The 25606-nt window shown below is 32.6% G+C and overlaps 1 protein-coding gene across 1 annotated transcript in view; it reads right to left on the bottom strand.

Annotated features, from left to right (window-relative positions):
- The window catches only part of LOC145276877 (uncharacterized), a 244398-nt gene that overhangs the window by 40224 nt on the left and 178568 nt on the right, over window positions 1-25606 (bottom strand). Inside the window, exon 9 of the mRNA XM_080128295.1 lies at window positions 15112-15251. Within this exon, the coding sequence (XP_079984421.1) occupies window positions 15112-15251 (140 nt within the window). The remainder of the gene's footprint in view (window positions 1-15111; window positions 15252-25606) is intronic.

The following is a 25606-nucleotide window of genomic DNA, read 5'->3' as shown; positions in this document are numbered from 1 at the left end:
AAAAGCACAAAGGAAAGGATAGAAAGAGAAATAAATGAGAATGTGGAAGAAAACAAAGGAGAGGATAGAAATAGAAATAAATAAGAATGTGGAAAAGCACAAAGGAAAGGATAGAAAGAGAAATAAATGAGAATGTGGAAGAAAACAAAGGAGAGGATAGAAAGAAAAATAAATAAGAATGTGGAAAAGCACAAAGGAAAGGATAGAAAGAGAAATAAATGAGAATGTGGAAGAAAACAAAGGAGAGGATAGAAAGAGAAATAAATAAGAATGTGGAAAAGCACAAAGGAGAGGATAGAAAGAGAAATAAATGAGACAGTGGAAGAAAACAAAGGAGAGGATAGAAAGAGAAATAAATGAGAATGTGGAAGAAAACAAAGGAGAGGATAGAATGAAAAATAAATAAGAATGTGGAAAAGCACAAAGGAGAGGATAGAAAGAGAAATAAATGAGAAAGTGGAAGAAAACAAAGGAGAGGATAGAAAGAGAAATAAATGAGAATGTGGAAGAAAACATAGGAGAGGATAGAAAGAAAAATAAATAAGAATGTGGAAAAGCACAAAGGAGAGGATAGAAAGAGAAATAAATGAGAATGTGGACGAAAACAAAGGAGAGGATAGAAAGAGAAATAAATGAGAATGTGGAAGAAAACAAAGGAGAGGATAGAAAGAAAAATAAATAAGAATGTGGAAAAGCACAAAGGAGAGGATAGAAAGAGAAATAAATGAGAAAGTGGAAGAAAACAAAGGAGAGGATAGAAAGAGAAATAAATAAGAATGTGGAAAAGCACACAGGAGAGGATAGAAAGAGAAATAAATGAGTAAGTGGAAGAAAATAAAGGAGAGGATAGAAAGAGAAATAAATGAGAATGTGGAAGAAAACAAAGGAGAGGATAGAAAGAAAAATAAATAAGAATGTGGAAAAGCACAAAGGAGAGGATAGAAAGAGAAATAAATGAGAAAGTGGAAGAAAACAAAGGAGAGGATAGAAAGAGAAATAAATAAGAATGTGGAAAAGCACAAAGGAGAGGATAGAAAGAGAAATAAATGAGAAAGTGGAAGAAAATAAAGGAGAGGATAGAAAGAGAAATAAATAAGAATGTGGAAAAGCACAATGGAGAGGATAGAAAGAGAAATAAATGAGAATGTGGAAGAAAATAAAGGAGAGGATAGAAATAGAAATAAATGAGAATGTGGAAGAAAACAAAGGAGAGGATAGAAAGAAAAATAAATAAGAATGTGGAAAAGCACAAAGGAGAGGATAGAAAGAGAAATAAATGAGAATGTGTAAGAAAACGAAGGAGCGGATAGAAAGAGAAATAAATAAGAATGTGGAAAAGCACAAAGGAGAGGATAGAAAGAGAAATAAATGAGAAAGTGGAAGAAAACGAAGGAGAGGATAGAAAGAGAAATAAATGAGAATGTGGAAGAAAACGAAGGAGAGGATAGAAAGAGAAATAAATGAGAATGTGGAAGAAAACGAAGGAGAGGATAGAAAGAGAAATAAATGAGAATGTGGAAGAAAACGAAGGAGAGGATAGAAAGAGAAATAAATGAGAATGTGGAAGAAAACAAAGGAGAGGATAGAAAGAGAAATAAATGAGAATGTGGAAGAAAACAAAGGAGAGGATAGAAAGAGAAATAAATAAGAATGTGGAAGAAAACAAAGGAGAGGATAGAAAGAAAAATAAATGAGAAAGTGGAAGAAAACAAAGGAGAGGATAGAAAGAGAAATAAATGAGAATGTGTTAGAAAACAAAGGAGAGGATAGAAAGAGAAATAAATGAGACAGCGGAAGAAAACAAAGGAGTGGATAGAAAGCGAAATAAATGAGAAAGTGGAAGAAAACAAAGGAGAGGATAGAAAGAGAAATAAATGAGACAGCGGAAGAAAACAAAGGAGAGGATAGAAAGAGAAATAAATGAGAATGTGGAAGAAAACAAAGGAGAGGATAGAAAGAGAAATAAATGAGAAAGTGGAAGAAAACAAAGGAGAGGATAGAAAGAGAAATAAATGAGAAAGTGGAAGAAAACAAAGGAGAGGATAGAAAGAGAAATAAATGAGACAGCGGAAGAAAACAAAGGAGAGGATAGAAAGAGAAATAAATGAGAATGTGGAAGAAAACAAAGGAGAGGATAGAAAGAGAAATAAATGAGAAAGTGGAAGAAAACAAAGGAGAGGATAGAAAGAGAAATAAATGAGAAAGTGGAAGAAAACAAAGGAGAGGATAGAAAGAGAAATAAATAAGAATGTGGAAAAACACAAAGGAGGGGATAGAAAGAGAAATAAATGAGAAAGTGGAAGGAAAGAAAGAAGAGGATAGAAAGAGAAATAAATGAGAATGTGGAAGAAAACGAAGGAGAGGATAGAAAGAGAAATAAATGAGAAAGTGGAAGAAAACAAAGGAGAGGATAGAAAGAGAAATAAATGAGAATGTGGAAGAAAACAAAGGAGAGGATAGAAAGAGAAATAAATAAGAATGTGGAAGAAAACAAAGGAGAGGATAGAAAGAGAAATAAATGAGAATGTGGAAGAAAACAAAGGAGAGGATAGAAAGAGAAATAAATAAGAATGTGGAAGAAAACAAAGGAGAGGATAGAAAGAGAAATAAATGAGAAAGTGGAAGAAAACAAAGGAGAGGATAGAAAGAGAAATAAATAAGAATGTGGAAGAAAACAAAGGAAAGGATAGAAAGAGAAATAAATGAGAATGTGGAAGAAAACAAAGGAGAGGATAGAAAGAGAAATAAATGTGAATGTGGAAGAAAATAAAGGAGAGGATAGAAAGAGAAATAAATGAGAATGTGGAAGAAAACAAAGGAGAGGATAGAAAGAAAAATAAATAAGAATGTGGAAAAGCACAAAGGAGAGGATAGAAAGAGAAATAAATGAGAAAGTGGAAGAAAACAAAGGAGAGGATAGAAAGAGAAATAAATAAGAATGTGGAAAAGCACAAAGGAGAGGATAGAAAGAGAAATAAATGAGAAAGTGGAAGAAAATAAAGGAGAGGATAGAAAGAGAAATAAATAAGAATGTGGAAAAGCACAATGGAGAGGATAGAAAGAGAAATAAATGAGAATGTGGAAGAAAATAAAGGAGAGGATAGAAATAGAAATAAATGAGAATGTGGAAGAAAACAAAGGAGAGGATAGAAAGAAAAATAAATAAGAATGTGGAAAAGCACAAAGGAGAGGATAGAAAGAGAAATAAATGAGAATGTGTAAGAAAACGAAGGAGAGGATAGAAAGAGAAATAAATAAGAATGTGGAAAAGCACAAAGGAGAGGATAGAAAGAGAAATAAATGAGAAAGTGGAAGAAAACGAAGGAGAGGATAGAAAGAGAAATAAATGAGAATGTGGAAGAAAACGAAGGAGAGGATAGAAAGAGAAATAAATGAGAATGTGGAAGAAAACAAAGGAGAGGATAGAAAGAGAAATAAATGAGAATGTGGAAGAAAACAAAGGAGAGGATAGAAAGAGAAATAAATAAGAATGTGGAAGAAAACAAAGGAGAGGATAGAAAGAGAAATAAATGAGAAAGTGGAAGAAAACAAAGGAGAGGATAGAAAGAGAAATAAATGAGAATGTGTTAGAAAACAAAGGAGAGGATAGAAAGAGAAATAAATGAGACAGCGGAAGAAAACAAAGGAGTGGATAGAAAGCGAAATAAATGAGAAAGTGGAAGAAAACAAAGGAGAGGATAGAAAGAGAAATAAATGAGACAGCGGAAGAAAACAAAGGAGAGGATAGAAAGAGAAATAAATGAGAATGTCGAAGAAAACAAAGGAGAGGATAGAAAGAGAAATAAATGAGAAAGTGGAAGGAAACAAAGGAGAGGATAGAAAGAGAAATAAATGAGAAAGTGGAAGAAAACAAAGGAGAGGATAGAAAGAGAAATAAATGAGACAGCGGAAGAAAACAAAGGAGAGGATAGAAAGAGAAATAAATGAGAATGTGGAAGAAAACAAAGGAGAGGATAGAAAGAGAAATAAATGAGAAAGTGGAAGAAAACAAAGGAGAGGATAGAAAGAGAAATAAATGAGAAAGTGGAAGAAAACAAAGGAGAGGATAGAAAGAGAAATAAATAAGAATGTGGAAAAACACAAAGGAGGGGATAGAAAGAGAAATAAATGAGAAAGTGGAAGGAAAGAAAGAAGAGGATAGAAAGAGAAATAAATGAGAATGTGGAAGAAAACGAAGGAGAGGATAGAAAGAGAAATAAATGAGAAAGTGGAAGAAAACAAAGGAGAGGATAGAAAGAGAAATAAATGAGAATGTGGAAGAAAACAAAGGAGAGGATAGAAAGAGAAATAAATAAGAATGTGGAAGAAAACAAACGAGAGGATAGAAAGAGAAATAAATGAGAATGTGGAAGAAAACAAAGGAAAGGATAGAAAGAGAAATAAATGAGAATGTGGAAGAAAACAAAGGAAAGGATAGAAAGAGAAATAAATGAGAATGTGGAAGAAAACAAAGGAGAGGATAGAAAGAGAAATAAATGTGAATGTGGAAGAAAAGAAAGGAGAGGATAGACAGAGAAATAAATGAGAATGTGGAAGAAAACAAAGAAGAGGATAGAAAGAGAAATAAATGAGAATGTGGAAGAAAACAAAGGAGAGGATAGAAAGAGAAATAAATAAGAATGCGGAAAAGCACAAAGGAGAGGATAGAAAAGAAATAAATGAGAAAGTGGAAGTAAACAAAGGATAGGATAGAAAGAGAAATAAATGAGAATGTGGAAGAAAACAAAGGAGAGGATAGAAAGAAAAATAAATAAGAATGTGGAAAAGCACAAAGGAGAGGATAGAAAGAGAAATAAATTAGAAAGTGGAAGAAAACAAAGGAGATGATAGAAAGAGAAATAAATTAGAATGTGGAAGAAAACAAAGGAGAGGATAGAAAGAGAAATAAATGAGACAGCGGAAGAAAACAAAGGAGAGGATAGAAAGAGAAATAAATGAGAATGTGGAAGAAAACAAAGGAGAGGATAGAAAGAGAAATAAATGAGAAAGTGGAAGAAAACGAAGGAGAGGATAGAAAGAGAAATAAATGAGAAAGTGGAAGAAAACAAAGGAGAGGATAGAAAGAGAAATAAATGAGAATGTGGAAGAAAACAAAGGAGAGGATAGAAAGAGAAATAAATGAGAATGTGGAAGAAAACAAAGGAGAGGATAGAAAGAAAAATAAATAAGAAAGTGGAAAAGCACAAAGGAGAGGATAGAAAGAGAAATAAATGAGACAGTGGAAGAAAACAAAGTAGAGGATAGAAAGAGAAATAAATGAGAATGTGGAAGAAAACAAAGGAGAGGATAGAAAGAAAAATAAATAAGAATGTGGAAAAGCACAAAGGAAAGGATAGAAAGAGAAATAAATAAGAATGTGGAAGAAAACAAAGGAGGGGAGAGAAAGAGAAATAAATGAGAATGTGGAAGAAAACTAAGGAGAGGATAGAAAGAGAAATAAATGAGAATGTGGAAAAACACAAAGGAGGGGATAGAAAGAGAAATAAATGAGAAAGTGGAAGGAAAGAAAGAAGAGGATAGAAAGAGAAATAAATGAGAATGTGGAAGAAAACGAAGGAGAGGATAGAAAGAGAAATAAATGAGAAAGTGGAAGAAAACAAAGGAGAGGATAGAAAGAGAAATAAATGACAATGTGGAAGAAAACAAAGGAGAGGATAGAAAGAGAAATAAATGAGAATGTGGAAGAAAACAAAGGAGAGGATAGAAAGAGAAATAAATAAGAATGTGGAAGAAAACAAAGGAGAGGATGGAAAGAGAAATAAATGAGAATGTGGAAGAAAACAAAGGAGATGATAGAAAGAGAAATAAATGAGAATGTGGAAGAAAACAAAGGAGAGGATAGAAAGAGAAATAAATGAGAATGTGTTAGAAAACAAAGGAGAGGATAGAAAGAGAAATAAATGAGACAGCGGAAGAAAACAAAGGAGTGGATAGACAGCGAAATAAATGAGAAAGTGGAAGAAAACAAAGGAGAGGATAGAAAGAGAAATAAATGAGACAGCGGAAGAAAACAAAGGAGAGGATAGAAAGAGAAATAAATGAGAATGTGGGAGAAAACAAAGGAGAGGATAGAAAGAGAAATAAATGAGAAAGTGGAAGAAAACAAAGGAGAGGATAGAAAGAGAAATAAATGAGAAAGTGGAAGAAAACAAAGGAGAGGATAGAAAGAGAAATAAATGAGACAGCGGAAGAAAACAAAGGAGAGGATAGAAAGAGAAATAAATGAGAATGTGGAAGAAAACAAAGGAGAGGATAGAAAGAGAAATAAATGAGAAAGTGGAAGAAAACAAAGGAGAGGATAGAAAGAGAAATAAATGAGAAAGTGGAAGAAAACAAAGGAGAGGATAGAAAGAGAAATAAATAAGAATGTGAAAAAACACAAAGGAGGGGATAGAAAGAGAAATAAATGAGAAAGTGGAAGGAAAGAAAGAAGAGGATAGAAAGAGAAATAAATGAGAATGTGGAAGAAAACGAAGGAGAGGATAGAAAGAGAAATAAATGAGAAAGTGGAAGAAAACAAAGGAGAGGATAGAAAGAGAAATAAATGAGAATGTGGAAGAAAACAAAGGAGAGGATAGAAAGAGAAATAAATGAGAAAGTGGAAGAAAACAAAGGAGAGGATAGAAAGAGAAATAAATGAGAATGTGGAAGAAAACAAAGGAGAGGATAGAAAGAGAAATAAATGAGAATATGGAAGAAAACAAAGGAGAGGATAGAAAGAGAAATAAATGTGAATGTGGAAGAAAAGAAAGGAGAGGATAGAAAGAGAAATAAATGAGAATGTGGAAGAAAACAAAGAAGAGGATAGAAAGAGAAATAAATGAGAATGTGGAAGAAAACAAAGGAGAGGATAGAAAGAGAAATAAATAAGAATGCGGAAAAGCACAAAGGAGAGGATAGAAAGAGAAATAAATGAGAAAGTGGAAGAAAACAAAGGATAGGATAGAAAGAGAAATAAATGAGAATGTGGAAGAAAACAAAGGAGAGGATAGAAAGAAAAATAAATAAGAATGTGGAAAAGCACAAAGGAGAGGATAGAAAGAGAAATAAATGAGAAAGTGGAAGAAAACAAAGAAGATGATAGAAAGAGAAATAAATTAGAATGTGGAAGAAAACAAAGGAGAGGATAGAAAGAAAAATAAATAAGAATGTGGAAAAGCACAAAGGAAAGGATAGAAAGAGAAATAAATGAGAATGTGGAAGAAAACAAAGGAGAGGATAGAAAGAGAAATAAATGAGAATGTGGAAGAAAACGAAGGAGGGGATAGAAAGAGAAATAAATAAGAATGTGGAAGAAAACAAAGGAGGGGATAGAAAGAGAAATAAATGAGAATGTGGAAGAAAACAAAGGAGAGGATAGAAAGAGAAATAAATGAGAATGTGGAAAAACACAAAGGAGGGGATAGAAAGAGAAATAAATGAGAAAGTGGAAGGAAAGAAAGAAGAGGATAGAAAGAGAAATAAATGAGAATGTGGAAGAAAACGAAGGAGAGGATAGAAAGAGAAATAAATGAGAAAGTGGAAGAAAACAAAGGAGAGGATAGAAAGAGAAATAAATGAGAATGTGGAAGAAAACAAAGGAGAGGATAGAAAGAGAAATAAATAAGAATGTGGAAAAGCACAAAGGAAAGGATAGAAAGAGAAATAAATGAGAATGTGGAAGAAAACAAAGGAGATGATAGAAAGAGAAATAAATGAGAATGTGGAAGAAAACAAAGGAGAGGATAGAAAGAGAAATAAATGAGAATGTGGAAGAAAACAAAGGAGAGGATAGAAAGAGAAATAAATGTGAATGTGGAAGAAAAGAAAGGAGAGGATAGAAAGAGAAATAAATGAGAATGTGGAAGAAAACAAAGGAGAGGATAGAAAGAGAAATAAATAAGAAAGTGGAAGAAAACAAAGGAGAGGATAGAAAGAGAAATAAATGAGAATGTGTTAGAAAACAAAGGAGAGGATAGAAAGAGAAATAAATGAGACAGCGGAAGAAAACAAAGGAGTGGATAGAAAGCGAAATAAATGAGAAAGTGGAAGAAAACAAAGGAGAGGATAGAAAGAGAAATAAATGAGACAGCGGAAGAAAACAAAGGAGAGGATAGAAAGAGAAATAAATGAGAATGTGGGAGAAAACAAAGGAGAGGATAGAAAGAGAAATAAATGAGAAAGTGGAAGAAAACAAAGGAGAGGATAGAAAGAGAAATAAATGAGAAAGTGGAAGAAAACAAAGGAGAGGATAGAAAGAGAAATAAATGAGACAGCGGAAGAAAACAAAGGAGAGGATAGAAAGAGAAATAAATGAGAATGTGGAAGAAAACAAAGGAGAGGATAGAAAGAGAAATAAATGAGAAAGTGGAAGAAAACAAAGGAGAGGATAGAAAGAGAAATAAATGAGAAAGTGGAAGAAAACAAAGGAGAGGATAGAAAGAGAAATAAATAAGAATGTGGAAAAACACAAAGGAGGGGATAGAAAGAGAAATAAATGAGAAAGTGGAAGGAAAGAAAGAAGAGGATAGAAAGAGAAATAAATGAGAATGTGGAAGAAAACGAAGGAGAGGATAGAAAGAGAAATAAATGAGAAAGTGGAAGAAAACAAAGGAGAGGATGGAAAGAGAAATAAATGAGAATGTGGAAGAAAACAAAGGAGAGGATAGAAAGAGAAATAAATAAGAATGTGGAAGAAAACAAAGGAGAGGATAGAAAGAGAAATAAATGAGAATGTGGAAGAAAACAAAGAAGATGATAGAAAGAGAAATAAATGAGAATGTGGAAGAAAACAAAGGAGAGGATAGAAAGAGAAATAAATGAGAATATGGAAGAAAACAGAGGAGAGGATAGAAAGAGAAATAAATGTGAATGTGGAAGAAAAGAAAGGAGAGGATAGAAAGAGAAATAAATGAGAATGTGGAAGAAAACAAAGAAGAGGATAGAAAGAGAAATAAATGAGAATGTGGAAGAAAACAAAGGAGAGGATAGAAAGAGAAATAAATAAGAATGCGGAAAAGCACAAAGGAGAGGATAGAAAGAGAAATAAATGAGAAAGTGGAAGAAAACAAAGGATAGGATAGAAAGAGAAATAAATGAGAATGTGGAAGAAAACAAAGGAGAGGATAGAAAGAAAAATAAATAAGAATGTGGAAAAGCACAAAGGAGAGGATAGAAAGAGAAATAAATGAGAAAGTGGAAGAAAACAAAGGAGATGATAGAAAGAGAAATAAATTAGAATGTGGAAGAAAACAAAGGAGAGGATAGAAAGAGAAATAAATGAGACAGCGGAAGAAAACAAAGGAGAGGATAGAAAGAGAAATAAATGAGAATGTGGAAGAAAACAAAGGAGAGGATAGAAAGAGAAATAAATGAGAAAGTGGAAGAAAACGAAGGAGAGGATAGAAAGAGAAATAAATGAGAAAGTGGAAGAAAACAAAGGAGAGGATAGAAAGAGAAATAAATGAGAATGTGGAAGAAAACAAAGGAGAGGATAGAAAGAGAAATAAATGAGAATGTGGAAGAAAACAAAGGAGAGGATAGAAAGAAAAATAAATAAGAAAGTGGAAAAGCACAAAGGAGAGGATAGAAAGAGAAATAAATGAGACAGTGGAAGAAAACAAAGTAGAGGATAGAAAGAGAAATAAATGAGAATGTGGAAGAAAACAAAGGAGAGGATAGAAAGAAAAATAAATAAGAATGTGGAAAAGCACAAAGGAAAGGATAGAAAGAGAAATAAATGAGAATGTGGAAGAAAACAAAGGAGAGGATAGAAAGAGAAATAAATGAGAATGTGGAAGAAAACGAAGGAGGGGATAGAAAGAGAAATAAATAAGAATGTGGAAGAAAACAAAGGAGGGGATAGAAAGAGAAATAAATGAGAATGTGGAAGAAAACAAAGGAGAGGATAGAAAGAGAAATAAATGAGAATGTGGAAAAACACAAAGGAGGGGATAGAAAGAGAAATAAATGAGAAAGTGGAAGGAAAGAAAGAAGAGGATAGAAAGAGAAATAAATGAGAATGTGGAAGAAAACGAAGGAGAGGATAGAAAGAGAAATAAATGAGAAAGTGGAAGAAAAGAAAGGAGAGGATAGAAAGAGAAATAAATGAGAATGTGGAAGAAAACAAAGCAGAGGATAGAAAGAGAAATAAATAAGAATGTGGAAGAAAACAAAGGAGAGGATGGAAAGAGAAATAAATGAGAATGTGGAAGAAAACAAAGGAGATGATAGAAAGAGAAATAAATGAGAATGTGGAAGAAAACAAAGGAGAGGATAGAAAGAGAAATAAATGTGAATGTGGAAGAAAACAAAGGAGAGGATAGAAAGAGAAATAAATGTGAATGTGGAAGAAAACAAAGGAGAGGATAGAAAGAGAAATAAATGAGAATGTGGAAGAAAACAAAGGAGAGGATAGAAAGAGAAATAAATGAGAATATGGAAGAAAACGAAGGAGAGGATAGAAAGAACAATAAATAAGAATGTGGAAAAGCACAAATGAGAGGATAGAAAGAGAAATAAATGAGAATGTGGAAGAAAACAAAGCAGAGGATAGAAAGAGAAATAAATAAGAATGTGGAAGAAAACAAAGGAGAGGATAGAAAGAAAAATAAATAAGAATGTGGAAAAGCACAAAGGAGAGGATAGAAAGAGAAATAAATGAGAAAGTGGAAGAAAACAAAGGAGATGATAGAAAGAGAAATAAATTAGAATGTGGAAGAAAACAAAGGAGAGGATAGAAAGAGAAATAAATGAGAATATGGAAGAAAACAAAGGAGAGGATAGAAAGAGAAATAAATGAGAATGTGGAAGAAAACAAAGGAGAGGATAGAAAGAGAAATAAATGAGAATGTGGAAGAAAACGAAGGAGGGGATAGAAAGAGAAATAAATAAGAATGTGGAAGAAAACGAAGGAGAGGATAGAAAGAGAAATAAATGAGAATGTGGAAGAAAACAAAGGAGAGGATAGAAAGAGAAATAAATGAGAATGTGGAAGAAAACAAAGGAGGGGATAGAAAGAGAAATAAATGAGAATGTGGAAGAAAACAAAGGAGAGGATAGAAAGAGAAATAAATGAGAATGTGGAAGAAAACGAAGGAGGGGATAGAAAGAGAAATAAATAAGAATGTGGAAGAAAACGAAGGAGAGGATAGAAAGAGAAATAAATGAGAATGTGGAAGAAAACAAAGGAGAGGATAGAAAGAGAAATAAATGAGACAGCGGAAGAAAACAAAGGAGAGGATAGAAAGAGAAATAAATGAGAATGTGGAAGAAAACAAAGGAGAGGATAGAAAGAGAAATAAATGAGAAAGTGGAAAAAAACGAAGGAGAGGATAGAAAGAGAAATAAATGAGACAGCGGAAGAAAACAAAGGAGAGGATAGAAAGAGAAATAAATGAGAATGTGGAAGAAAACAAAGGAGAGGATAGAAAGAAAAATAAATAAGAATGTGGAAAAACACAAAGGAGGGGATAGAAAGAGAAATAAATGAGAAAGTGGAAGGAAAGAAAGAAGAGGATAGAAAGAGAAATAAATGAGAATGTGGAAGAAAACGAAGGAGAGGATAGAAAGAGAAATAAATGAGAAAGTGGAAGAAAATAAAGGAGAGGATAGAAAGAGAAATAACTGAGAATGTGGAAGAAAGCAAAGAAGAGGATAGAAAGAGAAATAAATGAGAATGTTGAAAAGTACAAAGGAGAGGATAGAAAGAGAAATAAATGAGAAAGTGGAAGAAAACAAAGGAGAAGATAGAAAGAGAAATAAATAAGAATGTGGAAGAAAACAAAGACGAGGCTAGAAAGAGAAATAAATGAGAAAGTGAAAGAAAACAAAGGATAGGATGAAAAAGAAAGAAATGAGAAAAAGGAACAAAACAAAGGGCAAAATGAAAAAGAAAAAAATGAGAAAGTGGAAGAAAGCAAAGGGGAGGGCAAAAAAAAAGAAATGAGAAAATGGAAGAAAACAAAGGGGGCGGATGGAGAAGAAAGAAAGTGGATGAAAGAAAAGAGAGGGTAGAAAAGAAAGAAGCTTAACAGTCAATATTTGTACTTCTGAGCTGCCATGTATGATTTCAACCTTTGATGCAACAAGGAAGAATAATTTTAGGAGTTGGAGTGCACCTAAGTGAGTGAAATTAAAGTTTATTTGTGTTGATGCGACAAGTGGATCTCAAAGGAAAATGAAAATGATTTCATGAAAGAGGGACAGAACCACTGCATGAGTATGTATATGTGAACTTTAAAATTATTGTCATTCATGGTTTACAAATTCACTGGAAAAAACGTTTTGCATTAGATTACATTACATTTGTTAAAGTATGAAATGTTTTTGTTAATTTTTTTTTATCATTGCCTTGCATGTGATTCTTTTTTTTCAGCTATTTTATGTATTGCACTGTCAGTTATATTGCAGAAAATTTTATTTTGAGCCAAACTTTCTAAGAAAATATAAATATTAATGCTGAACGTCTAGATATTTATATGAATAAACATTATTTGTATCCAGTTTTTAATGGTATTCATCCCTAAACTACAGTTTTTTACATGGTGCTTAACTGTTCTTTTTTCAGTATTAATATAAGTAAAGTAACTTTTTTAATAGTGAATAACTTATGTTGTAAACCATATGCCACCTTTGATGATCGCAACCCCAAAGTTCATGTGCCATAGTTTCCTGTTCATCTTCAGATCTCATTCAAACCCGGTCATCTATTTCACACTCGATTGCCAAGGTCACAAGCATTGGTTTACAAGTATACAAAATCAACAACAGAAAAAACACAAACTGAGATAAATTGTGCATTCGTTGTGCTGTGTGTATGTGTGTGTGCGTGTATGTGACATCACCATGGGAAAGGATCTCCACATCTTAGTTAAGTTCCAGTATACACATTACATATGTGACCTGATGGAGACCGAGTGATGCCGAGTGACCTTGCTAGAGGAATTCGCACGGCTGAATTCTAATGATGATGGTTTGATGTTGTTTTAAACAGAAATGTCTATGGGATTTTGTCAGAAAGAGAAAAAACAAATAATTGTTTTTATCTAATTGTGGTTATATATCTGTTAACAATGAAAAAGTTGTTTTTAAAACCTCTGCTGAGCGATATGAAGAGACCCAGATATCTTAGCTGACAGCTTGGGGTGAGGGTCGGGGGATGAGGGTCGCCGCCGAGCGTTGTTCGACCGGGGTGACTAATCACCCCTAATTTGATAATAAGTAAAAACACCTCAGTGCAAATGGGGGTATAAAACTGGGTAGAGATAAGTTCGAGAGGAGGAGTAGAAATTTATAGGATAAAAAAAAAAAGAGAGAGGAAAAGAAAAAGAAAGAATAACTCCAAAAAGGCAGAGGGAGGAATTACTGACTTGATAAAAACAAGACACTTGGCTAATCGGGGTCTTCTTTTTGCTTGGACAGTTGATCCCTTCCCGTGGACTGATAGTAGATGAAGAACAGAGAACTTGGTAAAGGAAAGAAAACTGCCAGCCCCCTAAGTTGCATGACTAGGTCAGTGTGTAGCTATTATTTGTAAAGTCGAAGACAATAATCCATTCTATGTTAAGAAAAACCAATTAAGTTTTGACTTTCTTTTCTTTAATTGGAAATCTCGTTGTGAATGCAATATATTTCTCCGATAGCCCAGGTGACGTTTGGAAGCTGATTTGAAAGCGGAACCGGAGAGCGACTGACGACGACGACGAATTCAACCACTAGACGAAAACACGGGTGACGCCACAGGTATCGGCTACAGGTGCATCTCAAATATATATATATATATATATATATATATATATATTTTTATATTTTGTGTACAGAAAGTTGTTAGTTGAGACACAAAATATAAGTACGCTCTTAAAATTTGGATTTTCCTTTTAATTGAGCACTCTGCTGGAATTCTTTTTCCAAAAAAAAAAAAAAAAAAAAAAAAAAAACTAATCATATATATATATATATATATATATATATCTATCTCCAACTGAGATAATTTGTTTGTTGAGGCCTCATCATCTGCTGAACCTCGTCTAAATGTTTGGATCTACACCAATCTGATCTGTTCTAGCCTGACTGATTCCAAGCTGAACTCTGAGCTTTAACTAGAAATCCCAAAGAACTTTGTCTTAGAGTGATCAGCAAAAATAATAACACTAATTTCATTCTTAGCTAACTAGCAAAAAGTAATCAATGAATGAGAATTCAAACGATTTGTCTGCCTCATTACCTGCTGCCTCTTTTTTTTTTTTACATGGGGATCACCACTTATCAAGGCTTGTAAGCCACTCGGGGATAAGGGTTATTTTGTGTACAATAATCAGAGAACAATTGTTGATGTTTGGTTGACATATATATGAAGACTCTTGGACTTTCGAATGAACAATTATCCTTTTTTATGTTTTTTTAAAATTCTCATTCGATTCTTATTTTTGTTTTTAGAGTATGGGGGCTGGCAGGTTGTGATTTTTGGTTGTTTTATTACTTTTTTTTCCCCCCCTCTCTCTATCGCCCTCCTCTTCACACCAGAGACAATTGATCTGAGAACTTGAATATTCCTGTTATGGACTGTCCGCACACGGGGTTGGGGCTCGGGTGTCATTTTCATTTTTGAAATCATTTCCTTCACATTCTCCAGGACTATAGTTCTTGAGAGAAGGAGTAGGGGGGGGGGAGACGGTTCAGAATATTACATTATCTTATTTACAATTTTTACTTTGTTTAGTTTGTTTCTTAGTTTGTTTTTTATACTGCGATTTCTTTTAGAAGAATAACTATTTGGTGTTATTAACTGGTCTGAAGTTCTTATCTGAATCCTTAATGATAACAATTTAAATGATGTTCATGTTGGATAATAAGTTTTTGTTGCCCACTATTTCTCTGATATGAAATTAAATTTTCAATAAATTAATAGGTTTTTATCAACTAAAAGACAAAATCTGTGGACGTTGTAGTTGCCGCATGTTCAAGCAAAAAAATAGTCGTGTTTCAAAATATCAAGAGGATTTAAAAAATCTGCTTAAAATTCCCATGACATTGGATCTCTGGTAAATCACACAAAAGATAACAGGATTTATCACATATTTTAGAATGAGTTGGAAAAAGTGGAATACTTACTTCTCTGGCACAAGACATTCTTCGTGGTACTTGTTAGGAATAACACCAATAATCTCAAGCATTGTCCATTTGGTTACCAATGGAATAATCTTTTTTAAGGCATACTCTTCAGTCCACTCTAATTTTTGAACTGCAATTTCCTAAATAATGAACAAGTATCTTAAAAAAAAATGCACAATCTTATTTCAACATCAAAAATAAATAATTTTTCCTTTTCTACTTTTTTTTCACACTGATTAGTATAACTTCCATGATTCTTTAAAAATTTCTTAAAAAGAAAATCACTCGATATTGTTTGAAAATCTACTTACACTAACTAGTGAGATTCACTGGCATATTTTACAGTAATTGATTATTTCAAGAAATCCTGATGTGTACTAAGGTGAGTAATGTAATTGCATGATCATCTTGAAATCTTTTTGAGAGGATTAAATTAAATCATTTCATATTCTGCATATTTAAACTGTTTCCAACCACCCTTCAATAATCCTATGTGGATTGTGTACTGCTTCTTTATCTAATACTAGCAGGATATCAGTATTGCCAAGGAAAATTGAGAAATCAAAGAAACTACTCCTTCTTCCACTTCTGAACACCATATTACTATTATTATTATTATTATTATTATTATTATTATTATTACTACTACTATTATTAATTGTATTTCTCACAAATATAATTTTCAAGTTATAAAAGAAAGTCAAATGTTTGCTTATTGTTATTTATGAATGTCCGGCACCAACACAGATCCCACAATATTTTTATAAAGCCCTAACAGAAAAATTGTAAATTTGAAAATTCCAAATCAAATAAGCATATTGTGTGTATGCTTTTGATACCATAAATTCTAAATTATACATACACCAAGTTTATTAGTTAATAACCATAATTAATAAACTTTGCTTATATCAATTTTTCAACTTCACAAATTCATATTTCAGTAGATGAAAATGTAATTTGGGATGCTGAGAACAAACATAACACAAAATTTAATATAAAATCTGTTAAATATAACATTAGTTAAAGACAAAATTCAAGTAAAATTCTTCAGTTTATGTGACTATTTGAAAACAAAAAAAATCATTCTGTAACAAAATGTGAATCATAAAATTAAAATCAGTAAATAATTTAAATTATATTTATTTGTTATTAACTGAAATAAAATATAGTCAAAAACATTTTTCAAATGAGTAGAATAACAGAAATGCAAATTCAACATGACAAAAAAAAAAAAAATTTGCAGAAAATGAAAAAGATAAGAATGCAAACAATCTTGCAAAAGTGAGATTCATTTTGATTACTACAGGTGAAATAATTATTATTTATCTGAACATATAGTATTATTTGTCATGGACAAAAGAAACAATTGTCAAATGATTATTACTGCAGATTATAGGTGTAATGAAAATAGGTCTCTTAATAAATACTAGCAGAAGGTATCCGGCATTGTCTAGGTGTGGAGAGGTTTTATGGTAAGGGTATTGATCACCAGAGTCCTAAAACAAAAAAATGTTAAAAAAAAAGTACCCCCTCCCTAAAAAAAATGAGAGTACTCGCACGAGCATAAAAAAAATAGTAAGCAGGCAAGCTCGAACCTGTAACGCTAAGAGGAAAAAGAAGTGAAAAAAAAGTAAAGTTTTTGTCGATGCACTCTCTGTGACATACGACTTTGCCACCATTCAATTAAGCTTAGTTGTTGCAAGACGTATGACTTTGCAAAATGTTGACGAATAAAGTAACCCCTCCTTGCGGCTCAGTTTACGGTGAAAGAATTAATGTTTCTGGCCAATTTGGGGATATTTGTCGGCCGAGAGACTGAGTTTTCAAATGATACCAATTATGTCAGTGGTGGTTGCATGTGCCGAAAGTTTTAGCAAGACATACATGTTAATGTAGACATTGGTTACCTCCCTTGCTTCAGTTACATGGTTACCTCCCTTGCTTGTGGTGATATAAATAGGAGTCGGCCATCTTGGTTTGGGCAGTTCGTTCGTACAGTTTAGACAGACTACAAGTGTCTCAACAAATGGTAGCAGAGATATCCCTCTGTGTGCGACAAAACGAAAAAAAAAAAAAAAAAAAAAAAAAATTTTTTTTTTTTTGTACAGCTTGTCTGTAGCACTAGACAGATCGGATATCGGATATGGCAACTTCGAACAAACAACCTCCATTGTTGGAGGGGGAGGATGTTTACGAGAACTGGAAACAAGACGTTGAAATGTGGTCGTTGTTCACGGATCTTTCTGAGGAAAAAAAAGGGCCAGCAGTGTTTTTGACGCTACCACCGAATATTAGAGAATGTGTCCGTGAATTGCCAACAAGTGACATCGGCGGACGAGATGGCTTGAAGATCTTAATAAAGAAACTGGATGACATATATTTAAAGGATGAACACACGCGCGCTTACATGACTTTTAAGGAATTTTACACTTATAAAAGATCGTCAGGTACCAGTATAAATGACTTTCTTGTTCGTTATGAGTTTTTGTACCAAAGATTAAAAAAATTCTACATTATTCTACCGGAAGGAGTGCAAGCTTTTCTTGTTTTGAACGCGGTTAACATATCGGAAGAGAACGAAAAATTAGCGCGGACAACGTGTTCTGTTTTGACGTATCAAAACATGAAGGAATCGATAAAGAAAGTATTTGGTGACATTTATCGTGATGAAAATGTACCGGCAGTGAAATCAGAGCCCGAAATCGTCAACTATAATTATTCTAAACCGGGTAACAACAAAAGGCGTTTTCGTCGAGGACAATCTAATCCATGTGACCGAAGTGGAAACGTGTTGTTGTGTTACAAATGTCAGTCTCCGAACCATCTAATTAGAGAGTGTCCTAGAAATACGCCCAGGTTTACGGAAGCGACAGAACAAATACACATTACGTTGTTCATTCAAGAAAATATTTATTTGAACAGTACAAATGAAAAAATCTCAAATCTTGTAAAGGAAACATTTGGAATGGCAGTCTTGGATTCTGCTTGTACTCGCACACTGGCTGGCGAAGTGTGGCTTGATGTTTATTTAGATACTTTAAATGAAAGTGACCTGCAACTAGTGAAGTATACGAACTCAGACCGGAGTTTTTGTTTTGGTGATGGAGTGGCTGTCACAGCAATTAAAGTTGCTAAATTTCCGGTTACACTCGGAGGTATAAGAGTTTATATCGAAGCAGATATTGTGAAAAACGACTTGCCTCTTCTATTAAGTCACAAATCAATGAAGACAGCAGGAATAGTGCTAGATTTCCGGAAAGATATGTGCTGGATTTTTGATAAATGTATTGAACTAAAGACCACAACTTCAGGGCACTATTGTCTCCCCTTAACAAATAAGTTGTTGGATCATAGTGGTACTAAGAACATTGTATTACATGTTCAGAATTTTGGTCAGTGTTCTTTCACAGAAAAAAAAAAAAAAGCAGAAAAACTTCATCGACAGTTTGCTCATGCCTCGAAGGAAAAACTTGTTTCCTTGGTTAAAAAAAGTGGCAAATTCAATGACAAGGAATTTATAAAGGCGATTGAGGAGGTTTGTGAAAACTGTCAAATTTGCCTTAGATTTAAAAAAGCTCCACTGCGACCGGTTGTGGGATTGCCTCTTGGCAATAGATTTAATCACACAGTTTGCATGGATTTGAAAGAGTTCATCCACAATGAGGTGTGGATACTACATCTCATTGATGCCGCTACCAGGTATTCAGCGGCAACATTGATCAAAACAAAGAAGAAGGAGGAGATCATCAAAAACATCTTTATGATGTGGATTACCTATTTCGGATCACCTGTTCGTTTTCTGAGTGATAATGGGGGTGAATTCAACAACGAACACTATAGACAGATGAATGAAAAACTCAACATAGAGACCTGTACTACTGCCGCAGAAAGTCCATTCAGCAACGGTACTGTAGAACGTCATAATTTGATAGTTGCTGAGGCAATGAAAAAAACAATTGACGATGAGAAGTGTGAACCTGAAATTGCCTTGGCATGGGCTATTTGTGCAAAAAATGCCCTCCTCAATTACTCTGGACACAGTCCAAATGAACTTGTATTCGGTTTCAATGTAAATACACCCTCAATTCTGACAGACCAGTTACCTGCTATGGAGTCCTCTACTACAAGTGACATGGTGAGAAAAAATTTAAATGCTCTCCATAGTGCAAGGAGAAACTTTTTGGAAGCTGAGTCCAGTGAGAGAATTAGGAGAGCTCTCAGGTCTAATGTCAGAACTTATGCTGATGAAGATTATGCTACCGGAGACCAAATCTATTATCGGAGGCAGGGTTTTAAAGGATGGCGTGGTCCAGCAAAAGTGTTAGGCAGAGAAGGCCAGTTTGTCTTAATCAGACATGGCGGAGCATTTTATAGGATGCATCCGTGCCAATTGATGAAAGTGAATAAAAACAACGAAAAAAGAACAAAAAAAGCTGAAATGCTGGGAAACACTACAGAAGGGAAGAATGAATACCTTTCAGTTGAGGAGGAGGAGTTGCAGAATCAAGTGGTAGAAAGTGAAGATATAGACAGAGAAGAAGTTGTTGATAGTTCTACCAGTTTAAGAGATAAGACTGAAAAACCTGGCCGAAATAAGACCATAACTTATAAAATAAATGGAAGTGGGGAGTGGAAGAAAGGAAAGGTTATGTCAGTACAGCCTAAATCAACTGGCAAATATAGTCATTGGATCAATATAGAACCTGAGGATGAAAACGAGGATCAAGTTTGTATCAACTGGAATCATATTGATCATTGGAGAGAAGTGCCCCAATATACTGAACAGGAAAATGTAGTCCTGCTCACCGCTGAACAAGAGCAGTCGAAAGCTGTAATGGATGCCAAGCATAAAGAAATAAAAAACATGAACACCTATGAAGTATTTGAATGTGTGCCATACACAGGTCAAAAAACAATATCCACAAGATGGGTGATTACTGAAAAATTCAAGGATAATCAGAAAACAATGAAAGCTCGCCTTGTAGCACGAGGCTATGAAGAAAATAGTAATCTGAAAACGGACTCCCCAACATGTAGCCGTGAAGCTATGCGAATGGTCATGCTAACCGCATCAATAAAGAATTGGATGCTGCAGACCATAGATTTTACCTCAGCCTTTTTGCAAGGTGGTATTTTAGAGAGAGATGTGTACCTGAGGCCACCATCTGATGTTTGTCCTAAATCTCAAGTGTGGAAATTAAAAAGATGCATCTATGGATTGAATGATGCTCCACGGGCATGGTACAAGAGAGTTACTCAGGCTTTGATTGAATTAAAAGGAGTAGCAAGTGCTTATGATAATGCATTGTTTTTGTGGCATGATATTAAAGGAAATTTGACTGGAATTCTTGCTATGCACGTGGATGATTTTGTTTTCTGTGGAAACACAGAGTTTGAAAGGGATGTGATTGCAACATTGAAAGAAAAATTTAAGGTGGGATCTCATGAAAGTGGAACATTCAAATATGTTGGACTGAATGTTAATCAACAGGAAAATGGGATCACTGTAGAACAAGATCTATATGTATCTTCCATATCTCCAATAGAAATAAGCAAAGGGAGGATACTGAGGAAAAATGATGAACTGAATGAAGAAGAAAAGCATGAGTTGAAGAGACTTGCAGGTCAGATGATGTGGGTTTCAACTCAAACACGCCCTGATATAGCTTTTGATGTGTGTAAAATGAGCAACACTGGAAAGCATCCCAAAGTAAAAGCCTTATTTGAGGCGAATAAAGCCTTATCAAAATTGAAATCCAAGAAGGGTTCTATAACATTTCCAAAATTGGGAAAGCCCTCAGATTTACACATTTTGTGTTATACTGATGCCTCTTATGCCAGTCTGGAAGATGGATCTTCACAGGGTGGTTTTGTTGTCTTTATTGGAGGAAGTACTGACAAAATGGCCCCCATGTGTTGGGCGTCAAAGAAATTGGACAGAGTGACAAAAAGCCCATTGGCCTCAGAGACTCTTGCTCTGAATGAGGGAGCTGATGCTGGTGTTTTGACTGCGGTTATGATACAAGAGGTATTTCAGTTATCTAAATTGCCAGACGTTCTCTGCAAGACAGATAATGCATCACTTGTGGAGACATTGAATTCCAACAATCTGGTAAGCGATCGACGATTGAGAATAGATGTAGCAAGGCTGAAGGAAGTGAAGAGTAGAGGAGAGATACAGATAGAATGGATCAAGGGTTGTGATCAGGTCTCTGATTGTTTGACCAAGGCAGGAGCTTCGTCTGAGCTTCTAAGGGACTTGTTAAATCAGAAATAAATTATTCACTTGAGGACAGCAGCAATGTTAATGTAGACATTGGTTACCTCCCTTGCTTCAGTTACATGGTTACCTCCCTTGCTTGTGGTGATATAAATAGGAGTCGGCCATCTTGGTTTGGGCAGTTCGTTCGTACAGTTTAGACAGACTACAAGTGTCTCAACAATACATACATACACACACACTGACAGGTGAGATAATAGATTAGAGTTGCAAGAACAATACATGGGAGTTAAAGTATGACTATCCCCCCTTCGGAATTTCATCGAAACAATTTCAAATATTAACCAAAACTAAATATTTTTTAAATCCAACAAATTATTTAAAAGAAATCTTTTGTTCTGACTTACCCTGACTAATAAAGATTTTTGCATGAAACTTCAAAGAAAATTATCAAGAACAATAAATATACATCGGTTACATAACCATTTATTTTTTTATTGAAAAAAAAAAAAAAAAAAAAAATTAAGTCGCTATTTTGTTGTAATATTTTACCATATATTATAATTTGTTTAAAAAAAACAAAAAAAAAACTACATTTTCTCACTTTTTTGTCGTGTCCAATTAATGTACTATAAAGTAAACATATTTTACTTCGGAATGCTACGATAGTTTTATTTTTATTTTTTAATTAATTTAATTACATTTTTTAAACAATTGCTGGACAATTACGACGTAAAACCACATTGTTTTTGTTTTGAAACAAAAACTATTCAGCCTCTATTTGATTTGAAAAAATAAATAAATAAAAAACTTGACTTAATTTTGCTTTTTGGTATTGAGGAATGCTATAATAGTTTCATTTTTTTTAATTTTTATTAATTTAATTACATTTTTTATTTGCTACATAAGCCAAACAATTGCTGGACAATTATGAAGTAAAATCACATTGTTTTTTTTTTATTGTAACATTACGACGTAAAACCACTATTATGTCCCTATTTCATTTTACAATTTACATACATGTAAATTAGATGTAAAAATAACAAAAAAAAACACTTGGCTGTCAATTTCTTAATAGTTCAGTTACTATAAAGTTATAAAGTTTTTTGTTTTTTTTTTCTACACTTATCTTATTCAAAAAAAGAATATAGATTTCTCGGATTTAATTTACATTAGGTTCATATTCTGTAGAAGCATACATGTTATTTTTTAGCAGTGCAAATTAATTGAGAGACAAAAAAAACTTATAAAAGCTATTTCTTATATAAAACATATTATTAGACCTAAAGGCTTAAATAAAACCAGATAAAATTCATTTTCATTTTTTCATCATTTTTATTAGACTAAATGTACGACATTCGAGGTTGAGTATTGCTTTTAAATTTGGCCTTTAGGCCAAATTTGACCTTAAAAAGGCCAATCTGTTAAACCATAGAAAGGCCAACTTTTAAAAACATATAATCCTATGATTAAAATTTAATTTAAATTAATCATGTTTAACAATTACTTTTTTAATCATGGGTTCCAATAGATACATTTCTTTATTTTGCAACTTTTTTCTTGATATTTACGCTGTTAACGCCTTCACTGTGTAGACAATTTTTTATGTTTTTAAAAACTCAAAAAATTTACCGCACTATTTTTTTTAATAGTTTCTACATGTTAAATGTAAGTTGCACAATATCATTCTTTTTTTTTTAATTCAATTGTTAGGTGAAAGCCCCCCCCCCTCCTTGTTGGGAATGGCTTTCAAAACAATAGAGTTACAAATAGTTTTTATTTATTTTTTTTTTTTTACAATGTTAGGTCAAATATTTCTTTACATTTGTTTTTATTAAATAACAGAAAAACATTCTCACATTACGATGTCTGCCTAGACTAAACACAACAAAACAGTCTATGTTATATTAAATTCTTTATATTTTCACTTTTTATATTTTATTTGGATATTACTTTTATTAACCAAAAAACGGTTCTGTTTTTTAATAATTTATTTATTTACTGTGTGCGTTTGTACTGAACTGATTTTGGCATATTTGCCGTTTAGTTGTACAAATAGCCTCAAACCCTATTATCACAAAAAGGGAATACGTTGGTTTAACCAGTGTATAGCACTTAATGTAAAAAAACGTTTGTTTATATTTCTGTGATTATTTAAAATGGAATTCTATGAATAAAATTTAATTCAAATTAATCACCTTGTTTAACAAATAAAGAAAGAAAGAGTGCAAGATGAAGTTTTAAAGTTCATCTTGCATTATTTCTTTCTTTTTTTATCATTTGTTAACCAACGTATTATTTGTATGGTTCAAAGTTTTAAATGATGAAATAAAAATTCAAAGTATAAAATAAAACACATTTAATCGTTTTAAAACTTAATCTTTCATTATTTCTTTTTTTTATTTGTTAAAGAACGTGGTTCACATTAAGCCCTATACACCTGTGTCGACCCAAAGTGTCCCTTTTTGTGATAATAGGGTTTGAGGCTATTTGTACAACTAAATGGCAAATCTGCCCAAATTTTAGTTTTAGTCGTGACAAAAATAAATAAGTACCTTTATTTTCATTAATTTATTTATTACATTATTTGCATTGATAATCAATCGTTTTGAATCCACTCTCCATGTTAAGAATGGCTTTCAAAATAACGTTGGGGAAGTCTATTATGAAAGCAGTTCTTAACATGGGGAGGTTTAGGTTTTATGTTCTCATTTTGTTTACTTTACATAAGTATAGCTCGCTAAGTTCACACCAAATAAGATCTAATGAATGTTTGGTTGATTGGTTGGTTTTGTTTTACAGCATATCAACCATTTTCAGGTTATTCAATGCCGAATCTTGTGATTTTGAAGAAAAATTTTTTAATAGAATACATTTGTTTTTTTTTTCTTTTTCATGTTGGTTTCTATTTAACCCATAGTTGGGACCCTAACAGGTACTACCACTCCGGGTCAGATTGGACCAGGGAACAATGGCAATTAAGGGGTGGCTCCACATTCCCCAAAGCCCACAAGCTGGGGCCTCACCATCGGATATAGTTTAAGGTTATATCCAGGACCCCAATCAATATTTGAAGCGATTATATACTACATTCATAATGTTTTGTTAGTTTGCTGATTTCATAACATACTAATGTGCTTCCTATGTATAGAAGATTTTAATGATCCTAATGTAATTATACATTGTAATTAATATTTCATTATTTAAAAATCTTTCTGGGAAAAATTCTTTGAAAATCATATCAATTTCTGCAAAATGTTTGTTTTAAAGACTTATGAATTTTAATAAAATATATTCTCATTACATTTACTTTACATATGCCTTTCTCCCTGAATCCCCACTAAATATCAGATGAATGTTCAATGTGGTTATACTATATGTGTCATGTTATGTTAGTTTTCGATTTTTTTTTTTTTAACCAAATAGAGCTTCTTTAAATCCAGGAAAAATACTTTCAGGGATGTGTAAATGCAACAAATTATACATTTTTGTCAACCAGTTTCAATAGCATTTACAGGCATTATAAAACAATGTACACAATACAAATGAAACTTTTTTATATTTATTTGCTTTGGTTTTTACTTTAACTAAATTGAACTCTAAATTAACCCTTAACTATTTTGTCAAATTGGTTTACTTCAGTTTATATTGTGCAGACATTCATTTGGCTATAACAAAAAATTGTTTTGACAAAAAAATGCATCCTGGGTGCAAATTCCTGGATACCTAAATGAACACCAATAAAAGGGCACTCTTATTTAATGATCTTAATGCAATTACACATTGTAATTAATATTTCATTATTTGAAAAACTGTCTGGGAAACATTCCTTTAAAATCATATCACTTTCTGCAAAATGATTGTTTAAACACTCATGAATTTTAAGAAAATATGTTCTCATTTCATTTACTTTACATATAAGTCTTTCTAAGCATAATCAATTTGATATCTTTGAGTATAGTACTAAAATTCTTCATGATAATGTGGTATCTTTTTCAAACAAATTGCATTTCACAAATTGCCGGTCAATTTATATTTTAATGTAAATTTTTTTTTTTTGTAATGTACTCATTCATGATTTTTTTTGTCATTTTTATAAAAGTAAAAAAATAGAAAATATTGTGCTGCAATGTTTTTAGATGATTATCAAATTTTTTTTGTTTGTTAATTAAAAATTACTTTTTAGCAATGAGTATATTTTTATTTTTGTACAGATTATGTTTTTTTATATTATCTAAATATTTAAATAATAATTTTAATTGAAATATCAAATCG

The sequence above is a fragment of the Euprymna scolopes genome, chromosome 5 (assembly GCF_053919585.1).
Source record: "Euprymna scolopes isolate OS-2025 chromosome 5, ASM5391958v1, whole genome shotgun sequence".
In the NCBI taxonomy this organism is placed as follows: Eukaryota; Metazoa; Mollusca; class Cephalopoda; order Sepiida; family Sepiolidae; genus Euprymna; species Euprymna scolopes.
The sequence above is the reverse complement of the archived record's forward strand: the minus strand, read 5'-3'. Positions and strand labels throughout refer to the sequence as shown.